This window comes from Dipteris shenzhenensis, chromosome 30 (genome assembly GCF_047967505.1).
Source record: "Dipteris shenzhenensis isolate YYH24624 ecotype China chromosome 30, Dip_SZ_1.0, whole genome shotgun sequence".
NCBI classification, from domain to species: Eukaryota; Viridiplantae; Streptophyta; class Polypodiopsida; order Gleicheniales; family Dipteridaceae; genus Dipteris; species Dipteris shenzhenensis.
Window position 1 is genome coordinate 46,077,857 of NC_141625.1, and position 27,619 is coordinate 46,105,475.

Sequence of the window (27,619 nt, forward strand, 5' to 3'; positions counted from 1 at the left end):
GATGAAGGTGATTTAAGTAGGGGTGTAAGGGGTTGTTTCACATCGTTTGGAATATCGTTTGGGAGAAATATAAAGTATAATTGATTGACGTGGTGCCGTCAAGAGGCGGCCGTTGAAATGGTAGCTTCGCATGGTAATCTTTGATTCTCGATTGTTGTTGCTGCAACCCTGCCCCCCTCCCCCATCAATCCTTGCTCTTCTCCTCCCCACATCAAGGGTTCCGTCGCTTTGATGGACTCAGCGGTTCTCGACGACATCATTCATCGCCTTTTGGAAGTTCAAGAGTCCAGGCCTGGCAAACAAGTGCAGCTCTCCGACGCCGAGATCCGGCAGCTTTGCGTCACGTCTAAGACTATTTTTATGCAACAACCTAATTTGCTGGAACTCGAAGCCCCGATCAAGATCTGTGGTAGGTCATTGTATTCTTATGCTCTCTGTCTGTCTCTCTCTCTCTCTTTGTTGAGCTGGGATCTGCTTTGTTGATCGGATGATGGGAAGACCACGGCTACTCTTCCGGTATCCATTAAGGGGAGATTGTTCTTGTGGGTTGGACAATATCAAAATTGACTGCACCTTGTCATCTGTCTTCTCATTAGAATCTTTTTAGTAATGAAGAACGCGCCGCATGTTTTTTTGCGCCTGGCCACTCTAGAGACGTATCCGGCAGGCCTCTTTTAACTCGTTTCATAACAGACAAATGGTTTCCAGATCTGAGGATAAGCTTCAAAATTCAATGGCGTTAGGAGATTTGAATTTTTGATTGTGTGCGGTGTTGTGAATTCTTCTGTTGGAAAAGGTCTTACATTTCTTATCTCTGCGTGTCGTACTTTATGAAATAGCTACAACTATCCCAGGATTTGGAGAGATTTTTCTCAGTGTATGCAAGTTTGATGGCTGTCTTGTTCTACAGGTGATATTCATGGGCAGTATTCAGACCTTCTGAGGCTGTTTGAATATGGTGGATTTCCACCACAGGCTAATTACCTTTTCCTAGGAGATTATGTGGATCGTGGCAAGCAAAGTTTGGAAACTATTTGTCTTCTTTTGGCTTACAAGATCAAATATCCAGAGAATTTTTTCCTTCTCAGAGGCAATCATGAATGTGCCTCCATCAATCGTATATATGGATTTTACGATGAATGCAAGCGGAGATTCAATATAAGGTTGTGGAAGACTTTTACTGAATGTTTTAATTGTCTTCCTGTGGCTGCCCTGATCGACGAGAAGATTCTCTGTATGCATGGAGGCCTTTCTCCAGACTTGAATAATTTGGATCAAATCAGAACCATACCTCGCCCTACAGACGTACCTGATCAGGGATTGCTGTGTGATCTGTTATGGGCAGACCCTGAAAAAGAAATTTCAGGTTGGGGTGAGAATGACAGGGGTGTCTCTTTCACGTTTGGAGCAGACAAAGTTAATGAATTTTTGCAAAAGCACGACCTAGATCTGATCTGCCGAGCCCATCAGGTTTGGGGATGTCTCAGAATTCTGATTGCTTTTTTAGACCCATTTGGGACTTATCGCTGAATGTCGTTATTCTTTGCAGGTTGTGGAGGAGGGCTATGAGTTTTTTGCTGATAGGCAGCTTGTGACTATTTTTTCTGCTCCAAATTACTGCGGCGAATTTGATAATGCAGGAGCTATGATGAGTGTGGATGAAACACTTATGTGCTCTTTTCAGATACTTAAGCCTGCAGAGAAGAAGTCAAAATATCCATATTCCAATATCAACTCTGCTCGGCCAGGCACACCACCACGAGGAGTAAAGGTAGCATCCATTTTATGGTGTAATGTTTTAAACACTGCAGAGTCGGTGCCTCCTTTTTTTCTTTGTGCATCATTGTTACATGAGAAAGTCACTTGCTAGGGGACTGAAGAGGACGGCTTCAATCAATACTTCATGTATAATCTCTGGGTCATAAAAGATTGTTTTTAGGGTGCCAAATCCTCCTGTAGCTATGAAATAGTACACCCACCTATGACCCTGTGGTTGCAAGTTAATGAATGGAAAACGAGCTGGAATCACACGGTTGACTGTAGCATGCCGACTACTAGCCCATAACCGGAAGGGCTTCATGTTGAAGCATGACTGATAGTCCTGTTGAAGCAATGCCAAACAGGATTGAATCATACTAATCATCTTATTGAATATTGAGTCTCTTACCCTAGTTCAGCTGACAATGAGCCACATTTTGTGGCAAATCACTCTAGAAGGGCGCTTTTTGATTTTGATATACTCATTTGGCTAATGTATATCATTTTTAGAGTCTAACGTGGAAAGGCCCAAGTTCCAACTTCAAGGCTTATAAAAATAGAGGAATACAGCGGTAACAGAGAACTAGTTTCATCTTTCTCCTTATACCTGGTTTGAAGAAAATTTTAATTTAGTCTGAACGAGCTAACACATTACCTACTCTGCTTTGTTTGCTTGTTTAATCCAAGCAATTACTTCTGCTGGCCATATGTGAAGGACTGATCGGTAGCTAAACCAGCCTACGGCATGCTACTTTACGTCTAGTTCAACAGCCTAGTAATGTAGAAATGGCAGCAAATGAATGCAAAGGTAAAGGACAGCATGTAGGTTGCAGAAATTCATAAGCTGAACTGTTAAAGTACCTGGACTTGTGTGTAGATCCTTAGCTAGTGAGGTGCTGCACCAGCAACAGGGCTAGGAAGGGAGATTCCTAGGCTAGGAGAGAATGTCCTAGTTCAGTCTAGAGCTAGGCAAGCTCAGCTGTAAATGAGTGATCTGCATTAAGAATGAATGGGTACATAGTACAGCAGGGCCCCCTTTATAGGTGTGGGCCGGGCATCAATTACAAGTCTACTTATGGGATGGCCAGCCTATGATGCCACTTGGCAACTTATGGCACCCCCTACTTAAAGAACTATTTATTTACAAGCCATTAAAAGGCCCACCATTCTAAAAACTAAGTAAGTAAATTTACCCTTTGTTACAGTCACGTGGGCCCAAAAGAAATTTGCCCTCAAATTTGCAATGGCTGTAATAAAGAATTACAATAATAGAAATGGAAAAATAACTCATATCTGGTCAAAACATGTTGTGACAGCAAGTTCAAATGACACTAATGTAACAAAGGCTAGTTTTACTTTGAAGTTTTGGTTTTATTTGGCCTTTAAATGGCTAAGTAATAAGTAGCTTTGTAATGGTGAAGCCAATTGTTGCCACGTGGCATCATAGTGTGGCTATCCCATAAGCAAATGGTTCTTGACTAGCCTAGGTCTATCCATATAACAGGGCCCATTTTACTTTGCCATCATAACTTTAAATGATCATTAATGCAATTCACTCCAGCTGAGTTTTCATTACTCTTGGCTGTCTAACTAGGATTGTCTCCTAGCCTAGGAAAGTCTTTTCCTAGCCTGTTCTTGTGCAGCCCATCACAAGCACTTGTTCTCCCTATGATTCCAGGTACTTTGTACTTTGATGCTTATGGATTATGAAGTTTACATGACATTTCATCATTCTGCAGTTAGCTGCTGCTGTTTCTAAGCCCCAAGTCATAGGAAATATAACTAGATTACCAAACTAGTGACTGGAAATATAACTAGATTGTCAAACTAGTGAATGGTTTAGTTACATTGGTATTGGAGCCCTTTTCATGGATTTTTGTGGGGTAAATCATATCATTTTGATTTGAAAATTGGAGCACATCATCTTGAGGTGAGGCCCTACCTATATGCAAATTTATGTCGCGGCCAGGTGTCTCAGTCTTCAAATTTCAAAGTGGTCAGATCAGCATGATTATTACATCATTGTTCTCAGCTTGGTCAGCAGATTAATAGCCTCAAGAAATTTCTGGAAATTCCATGGTTTGAGTGAAGGTTTTATGAGCGCTGCCAGTTTTACTGATGTTGCTGGGAATTAGGGTTTTACTGCACAAAGTTTGGTTTTCCCTGCATATTCAATTTTGCCCCAGCTATTACAAGCTAGATTTAGATTTAGATGCTCGTTTGGGAGAGACTAAAATGAAATCGTTTAGACTTCACAAGCAGTTGTAGCTTGAATGAAGAGATTTGGACTACTTTTTGATTAGCCTTCTCCTTTAGTGCTAGCCTTCGTCATGGCTGAGTTTGCCCTTCACCTCCGGAGTGCTGACAGAAACTCAGTACAAAGACTTTGTATAAATGGATGCTCAAGTATGTGTGGGTGTGTGGATTTGTATGTGTGAGAGCATACTTTTATACTATGGTCTACCCCCACTGTTGGGCGCTGATGACGTCAGTGGGGATGTCATAGTAGCTAGTCCCTGCTATGCGTGATGGAGTTTATGGTTTTCAATCTTATGAGTGACTATCGTGAGATTGAAACTGCACTATGTTGTGTTTTTAGAGGATGAGTTTGGGAATGTTCCTGGATTCATCTAGATATATTGATATCAAGTTTCATTGGGATCAGAGGCAATTTTCTGCTTCAGATGCCTTGAAATTGGTTCCAGTAGGGGTATTTTTGGCTATCAGAAGTTATGGTTTCTGTAAAATTTGGGGCTATTGAGCCAGTTAATCTTACCTATTCTATCCCATCTATACCTGATCTGAACGTTTGGTTGGGGAATTGAGCTCCAAATTGGGCCAGACTGTGAACTGATCAGTCAGCGATTGACACGTGGCAGTGAATCTGCTGGCCTGATCAGTGTTACTTCTTGATTCAGATAGTGATTGTCACACAGGCTCCTATACAGGCCCTAAACAGTGCTTATAAGCTTCTATATTGGGTAGACAATGCTTTGACAGCTTATATACGAGTTGAATATCGACCCCAGCATTCTATTTTCTTTGGACAGTGAATCTACATTGCCAATCCTCTGTTGAATCTTGGAATTCCAGTGTCTATACATATCTTTTCCTGATATATTGGGGTTTGAACTTTGAACAGTGCTTTCATTTGATTTCTTCAATTTTCAGGCTTTATACAGTGCTACTATTGATCACTGATATTGAAATGGCTCCTAAAAGAGCTGCTCAACCTCTCCCTATACCAGATGGTAAGTGGACTCATATATCCATGGATCTCATAACTGGCCTACCTGTCACATCTAAGGGATGGAACAGCATATTTGTTCAGGTGGACAAACTTACTAAATCAGCTCACTTCATTCCTACCAAGACACAGTATTCAGCACCCATGGTGGCTACCCAGTTTATAGAGCAATTGTTTAAATTGCATGGAATGCCACATGAGATAGTAAGTGACTGTGATGCAAAAGTCATGGGACAGTTTTGGTAGCAACTATTCATAGCAATGGGCACTCATCTCGCTCCTAGTACAGCACACCACCCCCATAGAAGAGTATCTCAAGCACTAATGGTTTTTTTACTTAGTCCACATGGGACAAATGGTTACATTTGGCTGAATTTTGTTATAACAGCACCAAACACTCTTCAATTGGGATGAGCCCATTTGAGGCTTTGTATGGTTACAAGGTGTATATTCCCTCGATTGTTTTTGATGCATCTATGACTAGTCAACAAGCTGTCATTTTGAAGGAGGAGACTATGTCTTCCTAAGGCTTCAAAAGTCCATACATACTTCCTTGAAGGGGGACACCAATATTAAATTGGCTCATCGTTATTGTGGTCCTTATAAGGTGCTTCAAAAAGTTGGTAATGTAGCCTACTACCTCCTTCAGCAAGAAATCACAAAATTTTTTATGTTTCCCTCTTGAAGAAATATTTGGGTCCCATAGACCATGCTATGGAGGAGCTTCCACCCATTGATGAGGAGGGTCAGATGCAGTATATACCCGAGAAAATCATTGGATTTAGGGATCCTATTTTGAGGTACAAGTCCTTTATTGAGTACTTCTGAAACCGGCCTTCAGTTAACTAAAGGGAAGTAAAATGTAACTAACTTAGCATCCATGTCATTTACAGCCACATTGCATATCTTTCAACCACTTCATTAAACACAAAACCACTTCGAAACAACTTTGAAAAGAAATTGGATGGAGGCTAGAGTGCCCCTGCTCAATGGAACCAAACACGAGACACCACGGTCCACTGTGGCCCCAAACACTTTGGTGCCCCTTTTGGTATTTATTTAATTCTTCAAAAGTGGAATTTTGCTTTACAACAAAGGCGCCCCCTTGTACTGTTCTGTTTGCATTTTCCACTACCAGAGCCAACACTTGGCTTCTGCCTGCATCCAATTCCAATGCACCACTAGTACCCAAGTGCCATTGTCAAAACTAAGGCATTTCTCAACCACTGTGACACCTGACTGTGACAAGGCATCAATGCAAATCCCCCGAAGTGCTCAAATAGCCTTAGGGCATAAAGTTGCAACCAACCTGTCTCTTTGACACCAACCAGGCTTACCCTCTATGATTGGGTTTCTTCGTACAGCGTGTAGGGCCCAACAATAGCTCCAAACAACAAAGCAACAAGCTTCCCAAATAGCAAATGCAAATCAAAAGGAAACCAAACTTTTGTACCCGTTGTCCGCGGATGAGGGGTGAGCTCTGCCCTTGCACCTTTACTTTGTCCAGGCCCCCAGCAGAGTACAGATGGCTTCCAAGTAGTAAAAGAGAGAGAAAGGAGACTAGGAGTTGAGAAATGAGAGAAGAACAAGGCTCATTGGTGAAGAGTCCAGGGCTAGAGAGAAGGAGCTAGTCTGCCATGGCAAGGTCCACGTGCAACTTGCAGCTTGTCCTTGAAAAGCGTGAAGAACAACCGTACAAGCCTTGAAGAATGTGCCCAAGCAGTCTGTGCGGCAGCAGTAGCAACAAGTTCATCTGTACAACAATTGACTTGTCTCGAAATGAGTGCCGGTAGGTTCGTACAATAGCTTAGAGACCTTGCAAAACGTGCAGAAGTGTCCGTACAGCAAGAGAAGGAATCCGTACTGCATTAATGGTGATCCGCATGGCAGGTATTGAGCACCTTGGAAGTCGTGCAGAGCCCACACAGTCGATTCATTTTGTACAGCCTTGGTTAATGCTTACGTACAGCCGTACAAAAGCCTTAGGAAGTGAACCTTAGAGAGGAAGAAATGAATAGGGAACCTCGGAAGCGTGAAAATGAGAGAGCAGCCATTATACGTAAAAAATCCCGTACCTTAGTCAAATCCAATCATGGAAGGAAAGAAAGGGGTAGGTGGGCTTGCATGAGGGGCTACCACGTGGCCCCCTCATTAATGCTCTAACCCACCAAAACCAACGAAACATTGGTTTGCCCCTCACATTAAAATCCTAACCCTTCTAACCAATGAAACATTTAGACCTCTCAACCCCTAGCATTGGCTAGCCCCTCACATTAAAATCCTAACCCTTCTAACCAATGAAACATTGGTTTCTCTTGGGCCTAACATTTAGACCTCTCAACCCCTAGCATTTGGGCCTAGTGGGTGCACTGAGAATTGGACTAGGGACTTTTGGGAAGTGGGTGCTTCCTTTAGGCCAGTCCCCTCGGGCAAAGTAACCACAGAAGTAGCTGTTGGGCTAGCTACACATGAAATTCACGTCCCCGTGACATACCCCCTCTTGAGACATCAAACAAACTCGGTCGCTGCCACAAATTACAACAAATAAACAACAATGAAAAAGGCATGAATAGTCCATACCATAGAATACATGATCTGTGATATACAATTGCAATAAAGATATGGTCTAGGAGAGTGCGTGATTTTTATCCATATATCCATGCATCATCTGTGTGGAGTGTACACTCATCATAGAGGTTTCACGGCAGAAATACTGCTAGCAACTAGTACCTTCGGTGAGACCTGAAGTGTCACCAAGCAACCTCTAGATATCCTACGAGTTGTCTGTATCATGAGGGAGCGGAGGTGCTACTCCCCTGTCAAGCACCAGGCAATGCTCTAGACCTTGCTCTGCTGAGCGTGAGTGAGCTTGTACCGCATTGGGCTCAAGCTGAAATGCTTCCAGGTAGAGCTGCAATAGCCTAGGTGAATCTACCAGTTCACCTTCCTCGATCCACTTCTAGTGCTGAGTAGTTTTGAAACTTAACCAGATACCTTTTGGAAACTCTACCTCTGACTTTTCTTTCACGGTGTGCCAGAATCTGCTGCAGAACCAAAATCTCATCCAATTCTCTCACTTCAGGATGTTTCTCATCAAGCATGTCTTCTGGCACATCTCTCTGGAAAGGCTTCAACAAACTCACATGAAAGGCATTGTGAATTGTCTAATGGCGTGGTAGTTTCAGCCTTTAAGCTACATCATTTATCTTTTGCAAATTGTCAGACACAGGTGGCTGCGAATAAGGAGGTAGCATCATGTGGCCCAAACTCTGTGCACTACTGCCAACTCCCATAGCTGGATTGACCATTCCAGGTCCCATTCCCTGCATCCGTGGCATATTATTGGAACTACTCATCATTCCTGGCATCCCCATCTGCATTCCGGGCTGCATCCCTATGTTTGCATACATCATGTTGGCACTTGCAGCTGGCATACCCCCATCATTTGTTACTGTAAATTTTGCATTCCTGGCTGAAGACTTTCCAAGTATGTGCTAGGCATACCGAGCCCTTCTGTGGGCTGTCCCACCATTGCTTGGAAGACCGACCCCTCCGAAATATCCTGGGTGCATCATTGGAGGGGGAAAAGGTTGCTGCCCATAATTCACTGACTGAAAATTGTTGCCTTGTGGCACTTGAAGGTGTTGGAATTATAGATATAATTCAGCAGTGACCAATGTAATATAATAAGTTAGTTAGGGGCACTTTTCCCTCATTTAGAGGTTTTTCCCCCTAACTGCAGTTAGTTCACTAACTATGGTTAGTGACTACTAAGGTTTTGTCACTATGACAAAACCTCATCAACTCTACTTTGTGTTGTACTCTTTTACACTCTATTTTGCAACTACAGCTTCTAAGCTTTCGACTCTCTCACTCTCTCTAGCTCTCACTCTCTCCATCTCCTTCATTTGGTATCAGAGCAGGTTCTAGGCTTGTGTGCCCTCTGCTCCTTCTTCATACCAGCGCCTTACCTTGAGCTCCAGCCCGCTCCAATCCGTCCGTACAGTCCGTACGACTGTACGGAAGCCTTACGCAGGTGTCGCCATTTGCTGCGCTGTACTTCGCCGTACACCGTACACCGTACTGCGCCGTACCTGCGAAAAGTTTCGTCATCTGCGCCGTACTTCGCCGTACCTGCGCGCCGTACACCGTACATCGCCGTACACTGTGGCCGTACACCGTGGCCGTACCTGTCGTCGACGTACCAGCCGTACGGTGCCGTACAAACTGTATGGCATCTCCGTACTGTATTCAGTACAGTAAATCTGTACTGAATCTGCTTCAGTACAGCAGCAGGTATCTCCTTGGTTTTGGACAAGAGATTTGGCAGGTGATTTTTGGCAGGTGATCTTTGGCAGGCTAAGTTTGCAGACAGCCATTGTTTGGCTAAGTATTCTGCAAGTACATTTGGGGCATTTTGCAGATTGCAGACATTGCAATCATTGGACAAGTTTGAAGCTATAACAAGAGCAAAATTGCAGATTTGTCTGAAATTTGGGGCTTTTGTATTAAAATTGCAGATTTGGGGCTTTTAGCATTTTTACCCCTTTCTGGCTGCAATTTCTAGCCACAAATTGGGGCTTTTGTGTTTGGAGAGCATTTTTTGGAGTATTCAGTACATACTGCCTTTCTTGGAGTGTTTGGAACACTTTTGGCAGATTTTGGAGAGTGTTTTATGCTTGGACAGATTTCTGACAGCTCAAGTGCAGAAATCTAAGTTGCATATACAGCCCGTGCTTGGGTGTGGTTTTTGGGAGTTGTGCATTTTATTCCCAGTAAGGGAATTCAGCTTTGTATCTGCTTCAATTCCTTTTTCAGATATGGCCCATCAAAATCAGAATGATTTTCAGTTCGGTGGTCTTTCTCAGGAAGACAAATTGGATGGTACCAACTACTCCCTCTGGAGTTTCATGGTACGTAATATTCTGATTTCTCGCAATTTATGGGATTATGTCAATGGGGATGAAATCCGACCAGCAGATATTGCACCTGCTACCCCTCCTCACCAAGGAGGTGGAAGAGGTCGTGCACAAGGTGCAGCTGCAGGACAAGTTGTTGGTGCAGCTACAGTCAATACTCCTGAGCAAAAGAGATGGGATTCACGGGATGCCTTAGCCTTGTCTTGCATCTCTCTTTCAGTGAAAAGATCAATCATTCCCCATATCCGGTCGTGTAAGACCTCCAGGGCAGCGTGGGATATTTTGGAAAGCATGTATGCAGCACGGAATGATGCCAGGGTATCTTTTTTAAAAAGAGAGTTGAGCAATACACATATGGAGGAGGGTGACTCCATGTCAGCCCACCTCACTAAGCTACAGGATCTCAGAGAGCAGTTGTTAAACATAGATGAAATTATTCCTGATTCAGAGATGATTACAACCACTCTGAATTCTCTTCCTGAGTCTTATCTCAGCTTTCATACTTCGCTGAATTTATCATTGAGGGGGGGTGCAAATCCTCTTTCTTTTCATGAGCTGATAGGACTTCTGCTTCAGGAAGAGCAGACCAGGAAAAATTTGGCTTCACGTGCAGGTGAACAAGCCATGCTCTCAAAATTCAAATAAAAAACAAAGGGACAGGCAAAAACAGCAGCAAATCAGCCTTCCAGTGGGTCAGGACAGCCTTCACAAAAGGCTAAAAGTGATGCAAGCAAGCCCAAAAAGAAGGGTTTTTGTCACTACTGCAAAAAGCCAGGTCATCACATAGCAGAATGCAGGAAAAGGATTGCAAAGGAAAAGAAAAACAGCTCAGGAATGGCTGTTTCAGATTCAGCCCCTTGTGCATCTGACAGTGGAGATGCTGCAGCCAACTTTGTTGGTCAAGATTATGCCTTTTTATCTTGCATTTCTGATTCTAGGTTGGCTGTTCCAGATGCTCGGGATAGTACAGCTTTTTGCAGTGATGATACATATGCATTTTTGACTTGCAGTTTTGACTCTCCTTCAGATGCATCTGCTTTCAGTGTTGATGAAACACTGAACACCTGGTATTTTGACAGCGGTGCATCCAAGCACATCACTTCAAGGAAGTGTCTTTTTACTTCCTTGAATCCACCCCCTGTTGGTAAGAAAGTCACTTGTGCCAACAACTCCTCATATTCAGTACGTGGCACAGGAGAAGTTGAGCTCACTGCAATTGATGGCTCAATTTTCAGACTTTTTGATGTCTTATATGTGCCTGGCATAACCAAAAATCTCCTTTCAGTGTCCACTCTTAACAGAGATGGATTTCAGGTCATCTTTGAGGATGACAAATGTGCTGTCCGGGACAGGGAAGCTAACTATGCCTTAATGTTATCTGGTACTCTGCTGCGTGGGCTTTTTCAGCTTGATATTTTTCAGAAAAGAGCAGCTCATGCTTTGGCAATTTCTACCCCTACAGTTGCCATGCAAAATGCAGAATTATGGCATGCCAGATATGGCCACATGCATTACAACAGCTTAATGACACTTCAGAAATTTTCAATGGTTGATGCATTGCCACCTCTTGAGATACCTCCTCCACATGCCTGTGAAGGGTGCATTTTAGGTAAAATGCATAGATTTCCCTTCAAGAAGGATGGTTCAGTTAAAGCTGTTCGCAAATTGCAGCTTATACACAGTGATGTCTGTGGTCCCATGAGGACTCCTTCATTGGGTGGTCATCTCTACTTTGTCACATTTATTGATGACTACTCCAATTTTACTTGGGTTTATGGGCTGAAAAAGAAATCTGAAGTGTTCACAGTGTTTAAACACTTTTCAGCCATGGTTGAAAATGAAACAGGACTCAAGATACAGACATTACGCACGGATAGAGGTGGGGAATACCTATCTGCAGAATTTGATGCTTTTCTCAAACAAAAGGGTATTGTGCATCAGCTCACAGTCAAGCTGACCCCTCAGCAAAATGGCAAAGCTGAGAGGAAAAATAGAACCCTCATGGAGATGGACAGATGTATGCTGAAAAGCAAACACATGCCTCATAAATTCTGGTTAGAGGGTTTGATGTGTGCCAATTACATTTTGAAGAGGGCTCCCACTAAGGCTTTAAAAACAAAAACTCCTTTTGAGGTCTGGAATGACAGGAAGCCTTCAGTGGATCACTTCCGAGTCTTTGGATGCCTTGCCTATGCACATGTGCCAGTTGAATTTAGGCACAAATTGTCAGATAAAGCCATCAAATGCATATTTGTTGGATACAGTGCGGAAAGCAAGGGGTATCGTCTCTACAATCCTGCTACCCGCAAAATCATTGTAAGTAGAGATGTGATATTCTCTGAAAATTCAGCTTACACTCAGGCTGATTTTCAAATGCCTTCACCTTCAGAAGATGTCTTTCAAGGGTTGCTACCCATTGCTTTGGGTTCCCCTGCTGATTTTTCTGATCCACATCAGAATTTACAGCAACCTTCAAATGCTTCAGTTCCGCCACGGGATGTCATGCCTCCTCCACAGGAAGTGGAACAAGTGGTACAGCAAGAAATTGCAGACATACATGCAGCAAAAACAGTCCCAAACTGGCTGTTACAGACTCTCCGGGAGAGTAAACTTGATGCTCCGTTCACTGGCAGGACTCGCAGTGCAGCAAGGCACATGGAAGGTGCTAATTCAGTGGAATCAGCATATGCAGGTACTCTCCTTGATGAAGAGGAGCCTGCCACATTTGAAGAGGCACAAGGTAATGTGCATTGGATGAATGCCATGCACGATGAGTTGCAGTCCATTGCAAAAAATCAGGGATATAAACTGTACTGCCTTTGTAAGCCTATCCATGACCACAAAGATGCTATTCCACCCCTTTGCTGTCACTGGTAATACAGTTATAAAGTCCATAGAAATGTGGGCCCACTTGCCCTCAGGGATAGGAAGAGGTTGAAGCAAGCCAGCTGGTCTGAGATTTAATTCCCTATTTTACTGACAGGGTTTGCATGCTTGGATAGATTTATATACATCTCTCCATAATCCCTTCCATTTAAAACTCTGTCTGACCTTTCCATAAGTCTTCAACAATCCAATGTGACCAGCCATTGGAGAAGAATGCATCTCCTGAAGGACCAGCAACTTGTAGGCAGAATTCTCCACAAGAAAAATCCTCCCTTTATACCACAACAAACCATTAGACTGTGGAAAGCTCACCTCCCCATCTGTAAGCCCCCATATGAGGAGAGCATGGGGGAGGGAGACCTAGGGCATGTGCCCAAGAGAAAAGGAGAAAGGGGGCTGCCACATGGGCAGCACCTCACAAGGTCAGGACAGCCAAAGCGGCTGCCACATGGGCAGCAAACAGGTTGCCATGTGGGCATCACACAGCAGGCCAAAAGGCACCAGCAAAGGGCCTGCAAAAGAAGTGCATAGGTGGCGGCACGAGCAGGCTGGAGGTGCCTGCGTGGCGGGCTGTCTAGCAGAGGAGATGGCGCAGAAGGGCGGGGCAGACCAGCAGATTGGGTCGGCCACATGGAGGCCAGGTGGAGCAGCAAAGGGGGCTGCTAGTAGGCAGGGATATACCTTATATAGGGCTGGGACCTTGCCTTGATTGGAGGGTCAAAAGCCCTAGAAGAGTGGGCCAAAGGGCCCCGGTTTGAGAGCCCGTAAAGGTCTGGACCAGCCACAGACTGGTCGGCCAGTCTGTTCAGCCAGAATGAGCAAGGCTGGTCAGTTTTTGCAACCAGGCCCTGGGCTTATAAAAGGAGGGCCTCCAGGCCCTCATATCTCATCATCTGGAGCAGCAGATCTACAACAGACAGGAGCAGAAGTTAGGGCTTCCTTGGGCCTATTCCCAAGAGGTGAAGGAGACCTAAAGAGAACTGCAGACCATAGTTACTAGGGAACATGAACGGCAACGGAACGTCGACCCCCTGGGGAACAGGAATGCCCAAATCCTAGGGAACGTGAACTGGAAGGGAACGCCACGTCACCATACCCATAAACAAACATACTATTATATACATTAGAAAGCTTAAACTTAGAATCCAAGACTCAAAAACATTGCAATTGCTTTTGGAGTAAGCCTTAAGGACTCAAGACTCAGGATATAGTTCACGGATAATCATTGATAATAGAATCTAGATTAATCATTATAGCTTGCCAATGGCATACAAAAGCAAAGTCCATCAGAGACAAGGCATAAACATATGAGATTATCTTGAGTTTTGGAATCTTGAATCTGGATACAAGAAAAGGAGAGAGACACCTCCTACTATTGAGGCTCCTAGAACTTAAAAAACTAGCTGCTACATGCATGATCCACTCAACACTGTCAACATCAATGATCAATCTAAATCTGCAGCATTGTGGTTGCTGCCCTCTTCCTCCTCTTCATCATCTCCATCCTCTGGTTGATCTCCATCTTCTTGGTCATCTCCAACATCATCCATGGATGCACCCACCACAGGAACGATTTGCTGGCATGTTGCCTTACCATTCTTCTCCTGCCATCCAATGAATTCCTCACGGCTGTACCCGTACCCAGCATTCATCTTCTGAAGCAAACGTAAGTTTGCATGCACAAACACAAGGTCACTTGCCTTTTGTGTCCCAAGTCTGTTCCTCTTCTTTCATGCAATGTGCCCAAAGCTACTCCACAAGCGCTCACAAGGAGAGGAACTTGCTCCTTGACTCAAAATGCGGATAGCCAAGTTTTGCAACAAAGGTGTATCAGCCCCATAATCCTCCCACCATAGAGCAGACCCCACAATATACCTGTCCCTTTGTGCATCCTCAGAGCCACACGTTCCATATTTCTTCCTATAAAAAGCCAACTCATCCTTTACTTGCGTTCGCTCTTGTGCATGTGGTACCATTTGCTTCAGTATCTTCTCCCATCCTCGCATCACCTCCTTATCCGACTCTTGCTTGTTACCTTGAAATTCAGGTTCCAAGACATAAGCTGCAGCATGCAAGGGTGAATGATAGGAGTTCCACCGCTCCACTGCCAAGTCTACTAATTCTTGCTTCCTATCAGGATTAGTCACCACCTCCTTTACATTTTCAATCATTTTGTCCATCCCCTCATAAACTTTGCCAATGCATGGCTCATCACTATCCATAAGCCTCATCAAAAGGATGACGGGCTTCACTTTTTTCACCATATGATTGACATCCTCCCAATAGGCATCAGATAAGCATAAAGACTTGCATTCCAAGGCATTTGCACTCTTTGATTCCTTCCACGCCTCCCATTCATTACACACAACAAGCTGCCTTAGAGCATTTTTTACCTCTAGAAGACGCTCCAACATGATGAAGTTGTATGCAAAACGTGTCTCTGAATACTTCAAGAGGTCTTTGGAGGCAAGCTTACGATACACTGCAAGAATGTAGTGGTGTTGTGTGGTAAAACCAATAATATCCTTTGCAAAATCAATTATTGGATGAACCCAAGCAAGCTTTTCTATGTCCTTCAGCAAGTTATTCAAGCAATGTGCCATGCAAGCACTAAAAGTGAGCTTAGGATAACGTGCCTCCAAAATGCGACCTGCTGCCCTGTTGGAATTCTCCCCATCTGCTATGAATTGAATGACATAATCAGCCCCTTCCTCAGTAATAGATTCACTCCATAAATCAGCCAACCTCTTTGCTGTCTTTCCGCCCTCTGAGTTATCAATGGACTTCAAGAAGCATGACTTACCCCTGCAATATGCAACTATGCCCTGAATAGATCGACTACGTGTATCACTCCATCCATCACCCATCAAGGTAGCACCAAATGTCTTCCATTCCTCTTTAACAAGCTTCAAAGCCCGCTCTATGCTATGCTTCTCTCCTTCTAAAATCTTGGTTCTCAAGGCTTCATAAGATGGCGGTGTGTAAGAGGGACCAAAAGCTGCAATAGCCCTCACCATATCCACAAAATAAGGATTGCGGGCTTGATTCAAGGCAATGTCACCACTATTAAAAAAACGCCCCAACTGCATCATCTACCTCTGCCTTCCTGCCAAGTGGTAGCTAAGGAAGCTTGTTTCTTGCCCTTCCCAAGATCGGAAGTGGCAACTGAAATAGAAGACATTGCTAAGACTGGAATACTTGTAGACACTGCACTTCCAATAGGCATAAAAGCTCGAGCACCATGCTTAGATGCATTTGCCAATGCTTTTAAGCGTAAAAGAACATATTCTGGCACTGAAGGACATATGCTAATGCCTTTATTCTACTCTCTTAACAAGTGAGCTTTCACTCTCACTGAACTGCCAGTCTTTGGCTGGCCACAATAGCGGCATGTCCATTTTCGTGAACCTCCTGCAAGCACCTCCTCGGGATTTAGAAGGTCCACTTTCTCCACCAAGGGGATTGGGCATCAGGGCCTGGAGGAGCCATGAGAATTCAAACTAGTGCTCAACAGTCTATTGCCAACAGTTCGTAGAAGCTAGTGTAGCTGCCAAGGCCCAGCCTCTAGTGACAAGCTAGAACTCTTCTTGCATGTGTGTTGGAACGCTTGCATGCAGTAGGCTAGCTATGCATGGGCTAGCTGTGCGTAGGCTGTAGCATAGCAGTACCCAGTCGGTCTTGTGCCGTCGCCTGTGTGTGTTGGAATGCTTGCATGCAGTAGGCTAGCTGTAGTATGGTTGTAGCGTAGGTTGCGTGATGGTAGCATAGGCTAGTGTAGCTTGATAGGCTATAGCGTTAGCAAGTTGCTAGGCATAGGCTAGGCGTTGCGTCATTGCATGCAGTCTTGCAGGTCGAAGCAAGCTTGCAAGCGGCGAACACGCAAAGCATGGAGGTCGACTGCAAGCGGGGAACACACAGAGCAACGAATTGATGATTAGATTAGGATTAGATAATCTGCCCCAAATCTTTACCTGCATGAAGGGAACGGCTTAGGGAACATTCCCTAGACGTTCCGCAAGAGATATAGAACGTTCCATAGCCGTTCCAGAGGGCTGACGTTCCACAGACGTTCTCTTCAAGCTGAGTGAAGAGAACGCCGTTTCAACGATCCATAGCTATGGAACGGCGTTCCCTGGCAACTATGCTGCAGACTGAGCTAGTGAGTGCTGCCCACCTAGGCTGGTTTCCAGAAAGCAAGGTGGAGAGGATCATTCTGGACAGAAAGTCTACAGGCGCTCGAGCTGGAGCACATGGGCTCGAGTCTAGAGATATCCGGCAGATAGTAAAAGTACCTTGTGGTAAGATCAGAGGACCACACCATTGGTGGGACTATGGGTCTATCTCTTTTGTATTGTGTCCATAGCTTTGGACGGAAATATTTTATTTTGGTGGTTTCGATATCTGGCTGGTTTAGTTAAGAAGTTTATGATTCCACACCCCACACACAGTGTGTGAGCTCCTGGGCTATTCTATCAGTCTTCCGCTGTGTGTACCCTCTTTTCGTCCATTTCTAACATTGTATCAGAGCCCAAGTAGGAGGCTCATAGGCTATAGTCTCCTAGGGCACCGTGACCTTTGGGTCCTAACCTTGAGCCAAAACCCTAGATCCAACTAGATCCTAGCTTTATACATAGATCTTCCAATCATGTCTAATAACAAGATTAACATTCCTCCCCTCTTACAAAGGATTTATGTCCTCAGAAATTAGGGTGGAAAATCTCAATAAGCAATGTAATCATCCAACATCGATTCAATGATTTGCCATACGACACTACTTCTCATATATTAGATTCCTTAAGTAGTATTTGCTGATATTGTTATAGATTCTTTCTAAATGGTGCGTTGTCCATTAGCTAGATTGTCTAAGCATTTTTGTGCTTAGATGCTTGTTGGAGAGACTAAAATGAATTTGTATAGTCTGCACAAGAAGATGTAGCTTCAATGAAGAGAATGTGGAGTAATTTTTGATTAGCCTTCTCCTTTAGTGCCAGCCTTTGTCATGGCTGAGTCTGCCCTTATGAGTGCTGGAACTCAGTATCAGGACCTTTGTATAAATGGATGCTCTTGTGTGGACTTGTATGTGTGAGAGCATACGTTTATACTGTGGTCTATACCCACCATTGGGTGATGATGACGTTGGTGGGGATGTCGTAGTAGCTAGTCCCTGCTATGCGTGATGGGTGATTATCATGAGATTGAAAGTGCACTATGGATTGTAATTTAAGAAGATGAGTTTGGGTATGTTCCTGGATTCATCTGAATCCACTTTCAACCTTATGTGTGATTATCATGAGATTGAAAGTGCACTATGTGTTATAACTTAAGAAGATGAGTTTGGGCATGTTCCTGGATTCATCTGGAGATATCTTTTAGGCTAGGAAACCCCTTTCAATACTGATTGGATATAGGGTTTCTCAATTCCTTGAGAAAGAAACCTCCTCCTTGTCAAAACCGATCGGGAAATCCCCTGCATCCCAGACCATATGGTCCTCAAGGTGTGCACAATGTATGCTGGCCAACGTGCCTCCTGTCAAGTGCCTCCATACATCTGGCCCTCCAAATTTCTTAGGCGGTGATACTAGCGATGATCCATCAGTTATGTCCTATGCTGAATGACAAGAACAATATTCAATCAACATACCTGAACCAAATGAGACTGCACCGTGAAAGCCCATGAAGAATCCTGGCCTTCATAGAGGAACCGAGATCTAGTCAAAGAGAGGATCCCAAGTGATAAACAAGTGGAACGGATAAGTCCTCTGAGGAGTCCAGAAATCCCTGCCCAAATAATCCTAGACTGTCTGCACTCTAGAGACAATGTTGGATAGACTCGGTATCATTTATACACCATTGGCATGAAGGATTAGCTCCAAAGTTTTCCCACCATTTGTTACTTGCATGCAAAGAAAGCCACAAGAAAAGAGCGGTATTCCTGTTTCTGAGGAAACCTTAAAGCATCCTCCAAAAGCAACTTTGTAAATCCGGACAATCTGAAAACTCTCCCAATGGGCTGCTCTTGAAGATCTCCGGCTAGTAGCTCTAATCTGAAATTTCTGTGCGTTGCTAACAGTGAACTAGAGGAAGGGCACGCTTTTGGAGTGTTTGTTTGCAACCAACCAACACAACTACCAGGTTCCCTAGTCAAGAACTTAATAGGAACACCCCATATAGCCATAATCTCCAATTCCCAACAAGGGCTGTACGTGGACTAGGGTCCTGAAACAAATGAAGCTCTCTTCACCAAGCCCACTACTCTCAGAGATAGCAGTCATGCATTTTGAATAATATCATCCTGGACATCTCCAATCTAACACTAGACTGCACCGGAAGTACAATAGTGCCATTGCCCCCCCCCCCCCCAAAAAAAAAAAAAAAAAACTAGTCACTTGAAGTGACAAAGCAGCAGCAACAAGCTGGAAAATCAGTCGCATATTTTGCCTAAAGGTGTATGGTGAATGAAATTGGAGCCTAGAGTTTGTGGGAGGCGAGAATTCTATGCGAGTTTACTGTTTTTGTCCCCCCCCCCCCGAATGGAGTTTGCTGTTTTAGGGTTCAGCAGCTTGAAAAAGGAGGGATCAGCCAAGAGCAAGCATGCAAGAATGAGGTGGAAAAAGCAACGGGTGCTTCATGTAGCTGGTTCTAACCCTGAAACTGATATAAAGCTAAAAAATTGTTAAAAAACAAAATGAGAGTCGTAGGTTCATTATATATATATATATATTCATTCAACGAAATATTCCTAACCTGAATAGGGGAAAATGGCTTTAATAATTTAACTAAATAGGTTTTAATTCTCTTTTTAAATTTTTGTCATGACTCCCATGACCCCTCTACTGATGCCACATAATTAATGCACAATAGGCCTATAACATTTTCAATCATATCCTAGGCGCCATATTTTGAACTAGCTCATTAGAATCTACCCAAACTGAAACCAACAGTCACGGCTCCCAGTGTGCTATCTAATGTGCATGTGAGTGATCAGGGTATAGATAATCACACTCAAAGATTATTGGTTGTTAAGATTACATCCTACCCACATGTTTAACCTATGTAAGCTCATTCTATCCTCATAAGACTCAATATCACTGCCTAGATTCCAAAGCCAATATGAAAGCAAATAGGAACTGAAGGGTATAAAATTTCTTTTTTTTTTTTGGGTACAGAAACCCGGTGGATGTGGGTATTACTGCCTAGATGCACCAAGGCTCACCCCCAAAGTGAGTATCAAGGCAACTAGGAACTATAGGGTATAAAATTACCTTTTGTGTTGGATACAGAAACCCCTTTGGATGTCTGGAGCATCCCAATCTCATGAGGCATGGTTGCAGATGGGTGCAGATTCCCTATGTAATCTCATTTTTTCCTCGTAAGGCTCAGTATTACTGCCTGGATGCACCAAGACTCCCCCGCAAAGCCAGTGAAGCCAACTAGGAACTGAGGGGTATAAAATTCCCTTTTTGTGTTGGGTAGAGAAACTCGATTATGTGCAATCTCCTGAGGCATGCTTGCAGGTGGAATAATCATGAAGTTGTAAGGACTTGGACAACCTTATTTTTTGTCGAAAAAACAGTGCTGATTATATTACTTCGAAAACAAGATACATGTGGTCAGCTTTGCAACTGACGGGACTGCGTTCACAAATCGGACGCAGCCCAAAAAGGAAACAAAAAAGTAAAGCTCTCTCTCACGGAGGGATCAGGCGAGTGTGAATGAACAGCCAGAGAGGTGGTGAATAGCGCCACTGAAGGCCCTGCGAAGTATGCTCGAAGAAGAGGCCCTGTGTGTCCCAATCACGGAGGAAACGTCTCCGCTTCTCCCGGCCAGCCCGGGAGTCACCCTGTATCTGGTCCCACTGGCCTCTGAGGGTGTGTATAATCTCACTCCAGATGTCAGTCATGACCTGGGCAGTCGAAAGGGAGGTGCCACCGAGGATCTGCGCGCAGCGCGAGGTCCAGATGTGCCATCCTGTGATGCTGCTAATAATCTCCCAGACTGGCTGCCTCTCCTGAGAACCTGTGTCAGCCTCTGCCAAGGTGCGGCGGAATGCTCTCGAGCGGCCCCCACATCCCCTGTGTGATAAGGAACGTGGGGTCCTGCGGATATGCCTCGAACAAGTGATGGAAGCCAGGTGTGGTGCTGCACCAGCAGAACGTGCCCCAAGTGATCATACCTAACTCCGGTGCTGCCCTAGTAAGAATCCCGAAGGTCCACCTCCACACTTCTTGGGCGCGAGTGCAGCTCCACAGGCAGTGTTTTGGTGACTCCTCGTCCTCATGACAGATCTGGCAGCGTCCATCGTGACCCACCTGCCGCAACCAGCTCCCCACTGGAAGACCTTTGTGGGCGAGAAGCCAAAGGAAGTAGGAGATCTTCCGCGGTCGCCAGCTCTCCCACAAGGCCTTTCAGAAGGCCTACAAAAATAACCTGGAGATACCCTGAGCATACCAATTGGGCCGCTGGGTGGGCGGGCGGCTTTGCATCCTCCCGAGAACTGTCCTGCCCAATGTCGTGATGTAGGCGAAGAAAGAGGTAGGCCCTTGACCTGTCACAATCTCGACAACCTTATAAGTTGTGGAATAACTCCATGTAGGGGAGTCCACCCCATGCACTAGCTCCCATCATCCTCAAATGTAATGTGACTGTTTGTACACATAGAAAGTGGCTAATCCTTGTGCAGAAAGGTGCCACTACCATGTTAAGATGGTAAAGTCTCACGGTATAAGAACTATGGATAAATTGATATCACTGAACTGAGGAAGACCTATGCATTGGATTTGTAGAAGATTTTCGACCGGATGTGTAAATCCTGTAGGAACAAAACATTCACACGTGTCATCAGTATGTTCACAAGAAATAAATGAACATCAGCTGAGAAATAGAGAGTGTAATAATAATGTCCATGGGAAAATGTGTAGGAGCTAGCATTTATGTCAAGGTAGAAGACAAGATTGTTACAGAGGACAAACTTGGGTCGAAAAAGCTAGCGAACAGCAACTTCTTCGATGTGCCATGAACAATCACAATGATATGATAGGCTTAAAGTTTCTTTTAAGTTGATGGAGTACCTTTTTGTCTAACATTCCCCACTCTGTTGCTGTCTCGTGTACGTTCAATTATATCAGAGACTTCCGCTTCTCTTCCAGCTGCCAGGTCACGGGTGGTACTTGTCCATGTGGAGGAAGGGGGTCTGGACCATAAGGGGAGCGTCTGCCACCTTATTTCTTGCTGCTTTGAACAATGAGCGGGTGTAAGCCTTCGTTATGGCTGAGTTTGCCCTTCACCTCCGAAGTGCCAACAGAAACTCAGTACGAAGACTTTGTATAAATGGATGCTCAAGTATGTGTGGGTGTGGATTTGTATGTGTGACGGCATATTTTTATACTATGGTCTACACCCACTGTTGGGCGCTGATGACATCAGTGGGGAAGTCATAGTAGCTAGTCCCTGCTATGCGTGATGGAGTTTATGGTTTTCAATCTTATGAGTGACTATCGTGAGATTGAAACTGCACTATGTTGTGTTTTTAGAGGATGAGTTTGGGAATGTTCCTGGATTCATCTAGGTATAAATGAATGGGTGTAAGCTTCGTTGCTCGACAAGCTAAATGGCCAAAGGTGATCTTGCAAGAAGACAAGCAGCATTCCATGCAACAAGGCATCTGACTAATACTGTAGCTCGGGCAGTTTAACGCCATACTCCCTGCTACAAGAACGAAGAACTGATAGACACCTCATCTTGATGCATATTCTCCCATCCTTTTCTTGAGAGTGCCTAAATCCAACTTGTAGATCACAACACATCAGCTGGACAAGACTTTTGGCTGAGGTATTGTTGAGAGAGAGAGAGAGAGAGAGAGAGATGCAAAAGGGGAGGTGAGATAGCATGAAGGGGTCAATCATAGGTACGGGCCACTGGTTGGAATGGCTTGTTTTGGCATATCTAGCATGAAGGGGTCAAACATAGGTAGGGGCCACTGATTGGAATGGCTTGTTTTGGCATATCTAGCCAACTTCCCACATGAAATGTTGCCACGATCAGAGGTTGCTGGAGGTGTTTTTCGGTCCATTTCCCTGGCAAATTCAAAGACTCATATCTAGATGAGGAAAATAAAATACAGGCTGACATTGAAGCACATTAAAGCAGTAATCTCGACCTGTTTAGAAGCCCTGGTTGCTAGCATATCGCAGGAGATAGGATGGGAATGGGAAGGTGTTCCCATCCTATTTCATAATAAGCAAATTGTATTTCTATTCTATTCCCATCCCATCATGTGCTAACAGTCAAGACAAACTAGGTGAGGGAGGACACATGGCAGTAGGAGGGGGAAAGGACACGTTGCATTATCTAATCCTTCCAATACCAGAGTCGATTGGCTAGGGTCTAGGAATTGGGAGAAAGTGGCTAATCCCATTCTAGACCAATGGTTTTAGGATGGGACCAACTTTCCTATCCTGGTAACCTACCCTACTCCTCTCCATGTGCTAAGGTCCTTCTGAAAGAGTCTGTAGTCCACTAAATTGTTATCAGCCTTAGTAATTAGCTTTGAGGTCATTGATATGGACTTGCGTGCGTCCGTGCGTGCGTGTGTGTGTGTGTGTGTCTGTGTGTGTGAGAGAGAGAGAGAGAGAGAGAGAGAGAGAGAGAGAGAATGCATCACCAAAAAGAAACGTGTTGTGAATGCGAGAAAGAAAGAAAGAAAGAGTTTTTAAGTCTTTGAAAGACTGAAGGGTCTATAAGTGTGTGTGTGTGTGTGTGTGAGAGAGAGAGAGAGAGAGAGAGAGAGAGAGAGGTCTAAACTTTCCAAGCCTAAAATATCAATGCCTTTCAGCCATATCAGGGTGGTAAAGTATAGTCTTCTCCGATGAGAGTTTTGTAAGGTAAGCTTATAACTGGACAGAGCTGCGGAAGGTCAAGGCATTTCCACAGGTGCAACAGGTTACATGGACTGAAGAGTCATGTCTCCAAGACTTGCAGGCCCAGAGCCATATGGCTGACCTTACTTTGAAAGGTCTCATAAAATTCAACACATGGATGTTTAGCATTGTCATCATCTCTTTTATATGTATATTAGTATGCACTGTGAATGCTTGCATCCTCACCAATGTGAAAGGAGTTGGCTTCATTTGCTTTGATTTCTCAGAGGACAAAAATCCATTTATCAGTTTGCATTATTCTATTGATGACGCGCGCCATTAAGGTGATATTCATATTGGCTTCATTGTTTGTGTTTTATGAAGGCTTGCCTTCCCAAATGTCAACTTCTTCCAGGAGTTCTCTTGGATGAAGTTGGCCTTTGCCGTCCAGTGTAAAGGTTGCAGTTGCAAGATTGCAAGGGAGGTTGATCTGAAGGAATAGTTTGCTGGTGTTCAGTAGTATAGTTAATAAGACAATCTAATGGGTGTGCTGGCCATAAATTTTTTGGAAGCTGATTTTGCCATATGAGAAGGATAGGAGGGAGTGTTTATGAACTCTACCTTAGTTGATCAAGGGTAGAGAAGGAACTCTGAAATGATGCCTCTGGGAAAACAGGGAATTCTGGATTGCATTGGATGATGATAAAGGATGATAAAGGTTTTGGAGGAGCATTTTTTTTGAAGAATGCAATGCGAAGCAAATCAGCACATTGGTTGAGGTATTAGCAATGAGAAGTACACTCCTCATATGTATGGGTAGCAAAAGCCATCGATTTAACTTGCTTTACAAGCCAAAATTATCCATTTGTTGCACATATGAAGTTTAACAGGGCTTGTATAACAAGAGCATATGCACAACTCTCTTGTCGACCATGTGAAGCCTTGTTGCTGTAGGTGTGCCTTAAAAGGGAACTTCATTTGCTGGAAACGAGTCATCACAATTCAAGAGTCTAGGGAAAAGAACAGGTGATATAAACGATGCCGTATGTTGTTTTGACGAGTATGTTGGTTTTGATTTTTTCATAACAAAAGACCTGAGAAGAGTTTCAAGCTTTGATGTGGAGCGCCCCCCTCACGATGCACACATGTACTAAATAAGTCAGTAATCTCTGCGTGGTACAGAAGTTATATGGGCGAAGAAGGTTTTTTTGTGTTGTTTCTCTTTCACACAAAGATGTCTTAAAAAAAGTTTCCTTGGAACATAGAAGTGTTTGTTTGACACTAGGTGAAAGGAAGGGGCACATTCTTTTCCTGGAATTTCCATATGGAAAATGAATATGCTTGGTGGTGATGTACTTGCTTCCAAGCTGAGGTCATAGGTTGATGTTACATGCATGTAGTTCGTGCTGCATGGAGTTCGGGCTGCCCCCTTAGTGCTCTTTTCTATGCCATTGCGACTCATCCCCTCCTGATGTATCTTGATCACCTTACAAGCACAGGACAGATGACTGGTCTTAAAATCCCTGGGGCTGCATCCTTCTTGGCGCAAGCATATGCTGATGATTCCTTTTTTATGCCACAGAACTCTCCTCGGGAAGTCCGCATGCTTATGGCCACATTATCATTGTATGGATTAGCAGCGGGATTGCATATCAATTTTGACAAATCCAAATTGCTTCCACTGAAACAATGTGACTGGCATTCTATTCTCTGGCCTGGTCAGATAGTGCATTCCAAAGAGATTGTCAGGCATTTGGGATATCCTATAGGATGGCATATCACCAGGAAGCAGCAGCTAAAATGGATCTTCCAACGACTTCAAAATAAATTGGACTATTGGAAAATTTCTACTTGGCTACTTCATGTTAGGCTCAGAATAGTCCAGTCTATTGTAATGTCTTATGTTGAGTTCTTCTTGCCTTTACTACATTGGTCCTCTAGAGATATCTCAGCTTTTATGTCTCAAGCGATGGAGCTGTTATGGAAGACAAAAACTGCTGTGAAAGCATTGAGACTACTGAAGATGGAAATGGTGTGCTCTCCTAAGATGCATGGAGGACTTAATGTTCTAAATATCAGATATCATGTACTTGCAAGGAAGGCGACTATGCTCAATACCTTTTTCTGCCAAAAACAGCCATGGACTTGTATGATAGCATCCATGTGTGTCAACATGAGGACAAATGCTTATGGCCATTGGACTACTGATCATTGGGAGGTTGTCATTGGGAGATTTGTAGGGAAGATTCCTAGATGCCCTTTCTCTACTGCTCTGATACTGGACTGGAAACAAGAGCTTTCTTAGGTCAAATGGACTCTTGATAATCTTTCGGGGACAAACTCAATGCGGAAAGAAAGTATTCATTGGAGTGTCATCTTTGACACTCCACTTGCTTTACAGGAACCGGTTAGGGCATATAATCTCATGAAATTGGGAATCAGATACATTAATGACGTGGTAGATGATAATGGCCATATTTTATCTTTTCCTTAGGCCTCTGTCATTTATGCATTGGGAATGCACCACAGGTTGATATGGAAGAGAATTGCTGATCTCTTGCATCCTTTCCTTCCTATTCCCCCTGTGGCTGACATAGACAGGCTTATGGATTGGAAATTGTACCCCACCGCTATATGCTCTCGTCCCATTCCTCTGTCTGTTTTGACCTCCCTCAAAGTCTACAAGCTTCTTCAGCCTGCCCCTTGGATTCATCAATATGCTAATACTCTGTGGCATATCAGGCGGCCTCTTTCTTGGTGGCGGAAGAATCTCCGACTAATATGGAGGTGTAAAATGCCTTTGAAACAAAGACTCTTTCTTTGGAGATGTTTGACTGGCACATTGTCAGTGGGAATCACACTTGCTAAACGTCACATTGCTTCACCCACTTGTCTACGGTGTCATGCTCCTTCAGAGACTGTCCTTCATCTACTTTGGCAATGTCAGTCTACTCGGAACCTCTTGGGGAAAATTTCAGATCATCTTCGCCTCCGTTTATTGAGTCACATATTTGGGAAACTTTTTTGGTTATTCGGCAGATTTAAGATGTCTTTATCTCAATACTCACTCTTTTTCTCATGGGTGAGATATTGGGCTCTTTGGACAATTTGGGAAGAACATAATTTGGCATATTTGGGCCGTCAGTTTCAAAAGTCATATGAATCCTTTAGAGCCTCATTGCGGCAATCTTTATATGATGCCTGCCTTGAGGGTGATATACATGCATCTTGCATTGAGCTTTTCTTTTTATGCTTCTGATCTGTGGAATACTCTCCATTTTGGAGACTTTCCCTCTTGTAAAGTTTTGATATTATAAATATATAGCACTGGATTTACTTTAAAAAAAAAAAAAGAATGTGTTTGTATTGTGATCTACATCCACCCTTGGGAAATGGTATAGTATACTACCCAGCTTTGCTTTGCATGATGGAGAGTATGGTTTTTGGATACTTTTTCTCAAATACCCTCTTTACTTGCCGGTCAAAAATCAATTAATTTCTCTCCTCATTGCCGATTAAACTATGCCATAGCCCTTAATCATTGTAGGTCGCCATTTAATTTTATTTCAGGCCCTGCAATCTTAATCAGTGCAGGTCCCGAGCCAGGCCCTGCGATCGAAGGCCTCGTCTCCATCTCTCTCCTCCTTCCCTCTCGCTTCATCTCTCTGTGTCCCCCTCTCCCTTCCCTCCCCCTCCCCTTGCAGCCCTGGGGATTTATACTCTCTGCGATAGAATCGACTTTTGTGCCATCACAACACTTGGCAAAAGATTTTGGCTTCCTTTATACCCCCCCCTTCCCCCCCCAAAACAACCACCACCACTCCCCTCTACCCCCCTCCTCTCCTTTTGGACTAATTAATGGAATATATTTTCAGGAACGATAGGGGCCCCTATTGGAATCTCATAATGAACTATGATGCTTTGTTATAAGGTACAATGTGTGCGTGTTTGAA

The 27,619-nt window shown here is 43.9% G+C and overlaps 1 protein-coding gene and 1 pseudogene across 1 annotated transcript; one reads left to right on the plus strand and one right to left on the minus strand.

Moving 5' to 3' along the window:
* LOC147882217 (serine/threonine-protein phosphatase PP1-like) lies at window positions 1-24,783 on the plus strand. Its single transcript, XM_087401218.1, has 4 exons — window positions 1-409; window positions 911-1,470; window positions 1,550-1,771; window positions 23,642-24,783. Exons 1-4 carry the CDS (start codon window positions 232-234, stop codon window positions 23,663-23,665), a joined length of 984 nt encoding a protein of 327 aa, XP_087257344.1. The 5' UTR covers window positions 1-231; the 3' UTR covers window positions 23,666-24,783.
* On the minus strand, window positions 14,256-15,827 carry LOC147882218 (uncharacterized; annotated as a pseudogene).
* Window positions 24,784-27,619: the final 2,836 nt, after the last annotated feature.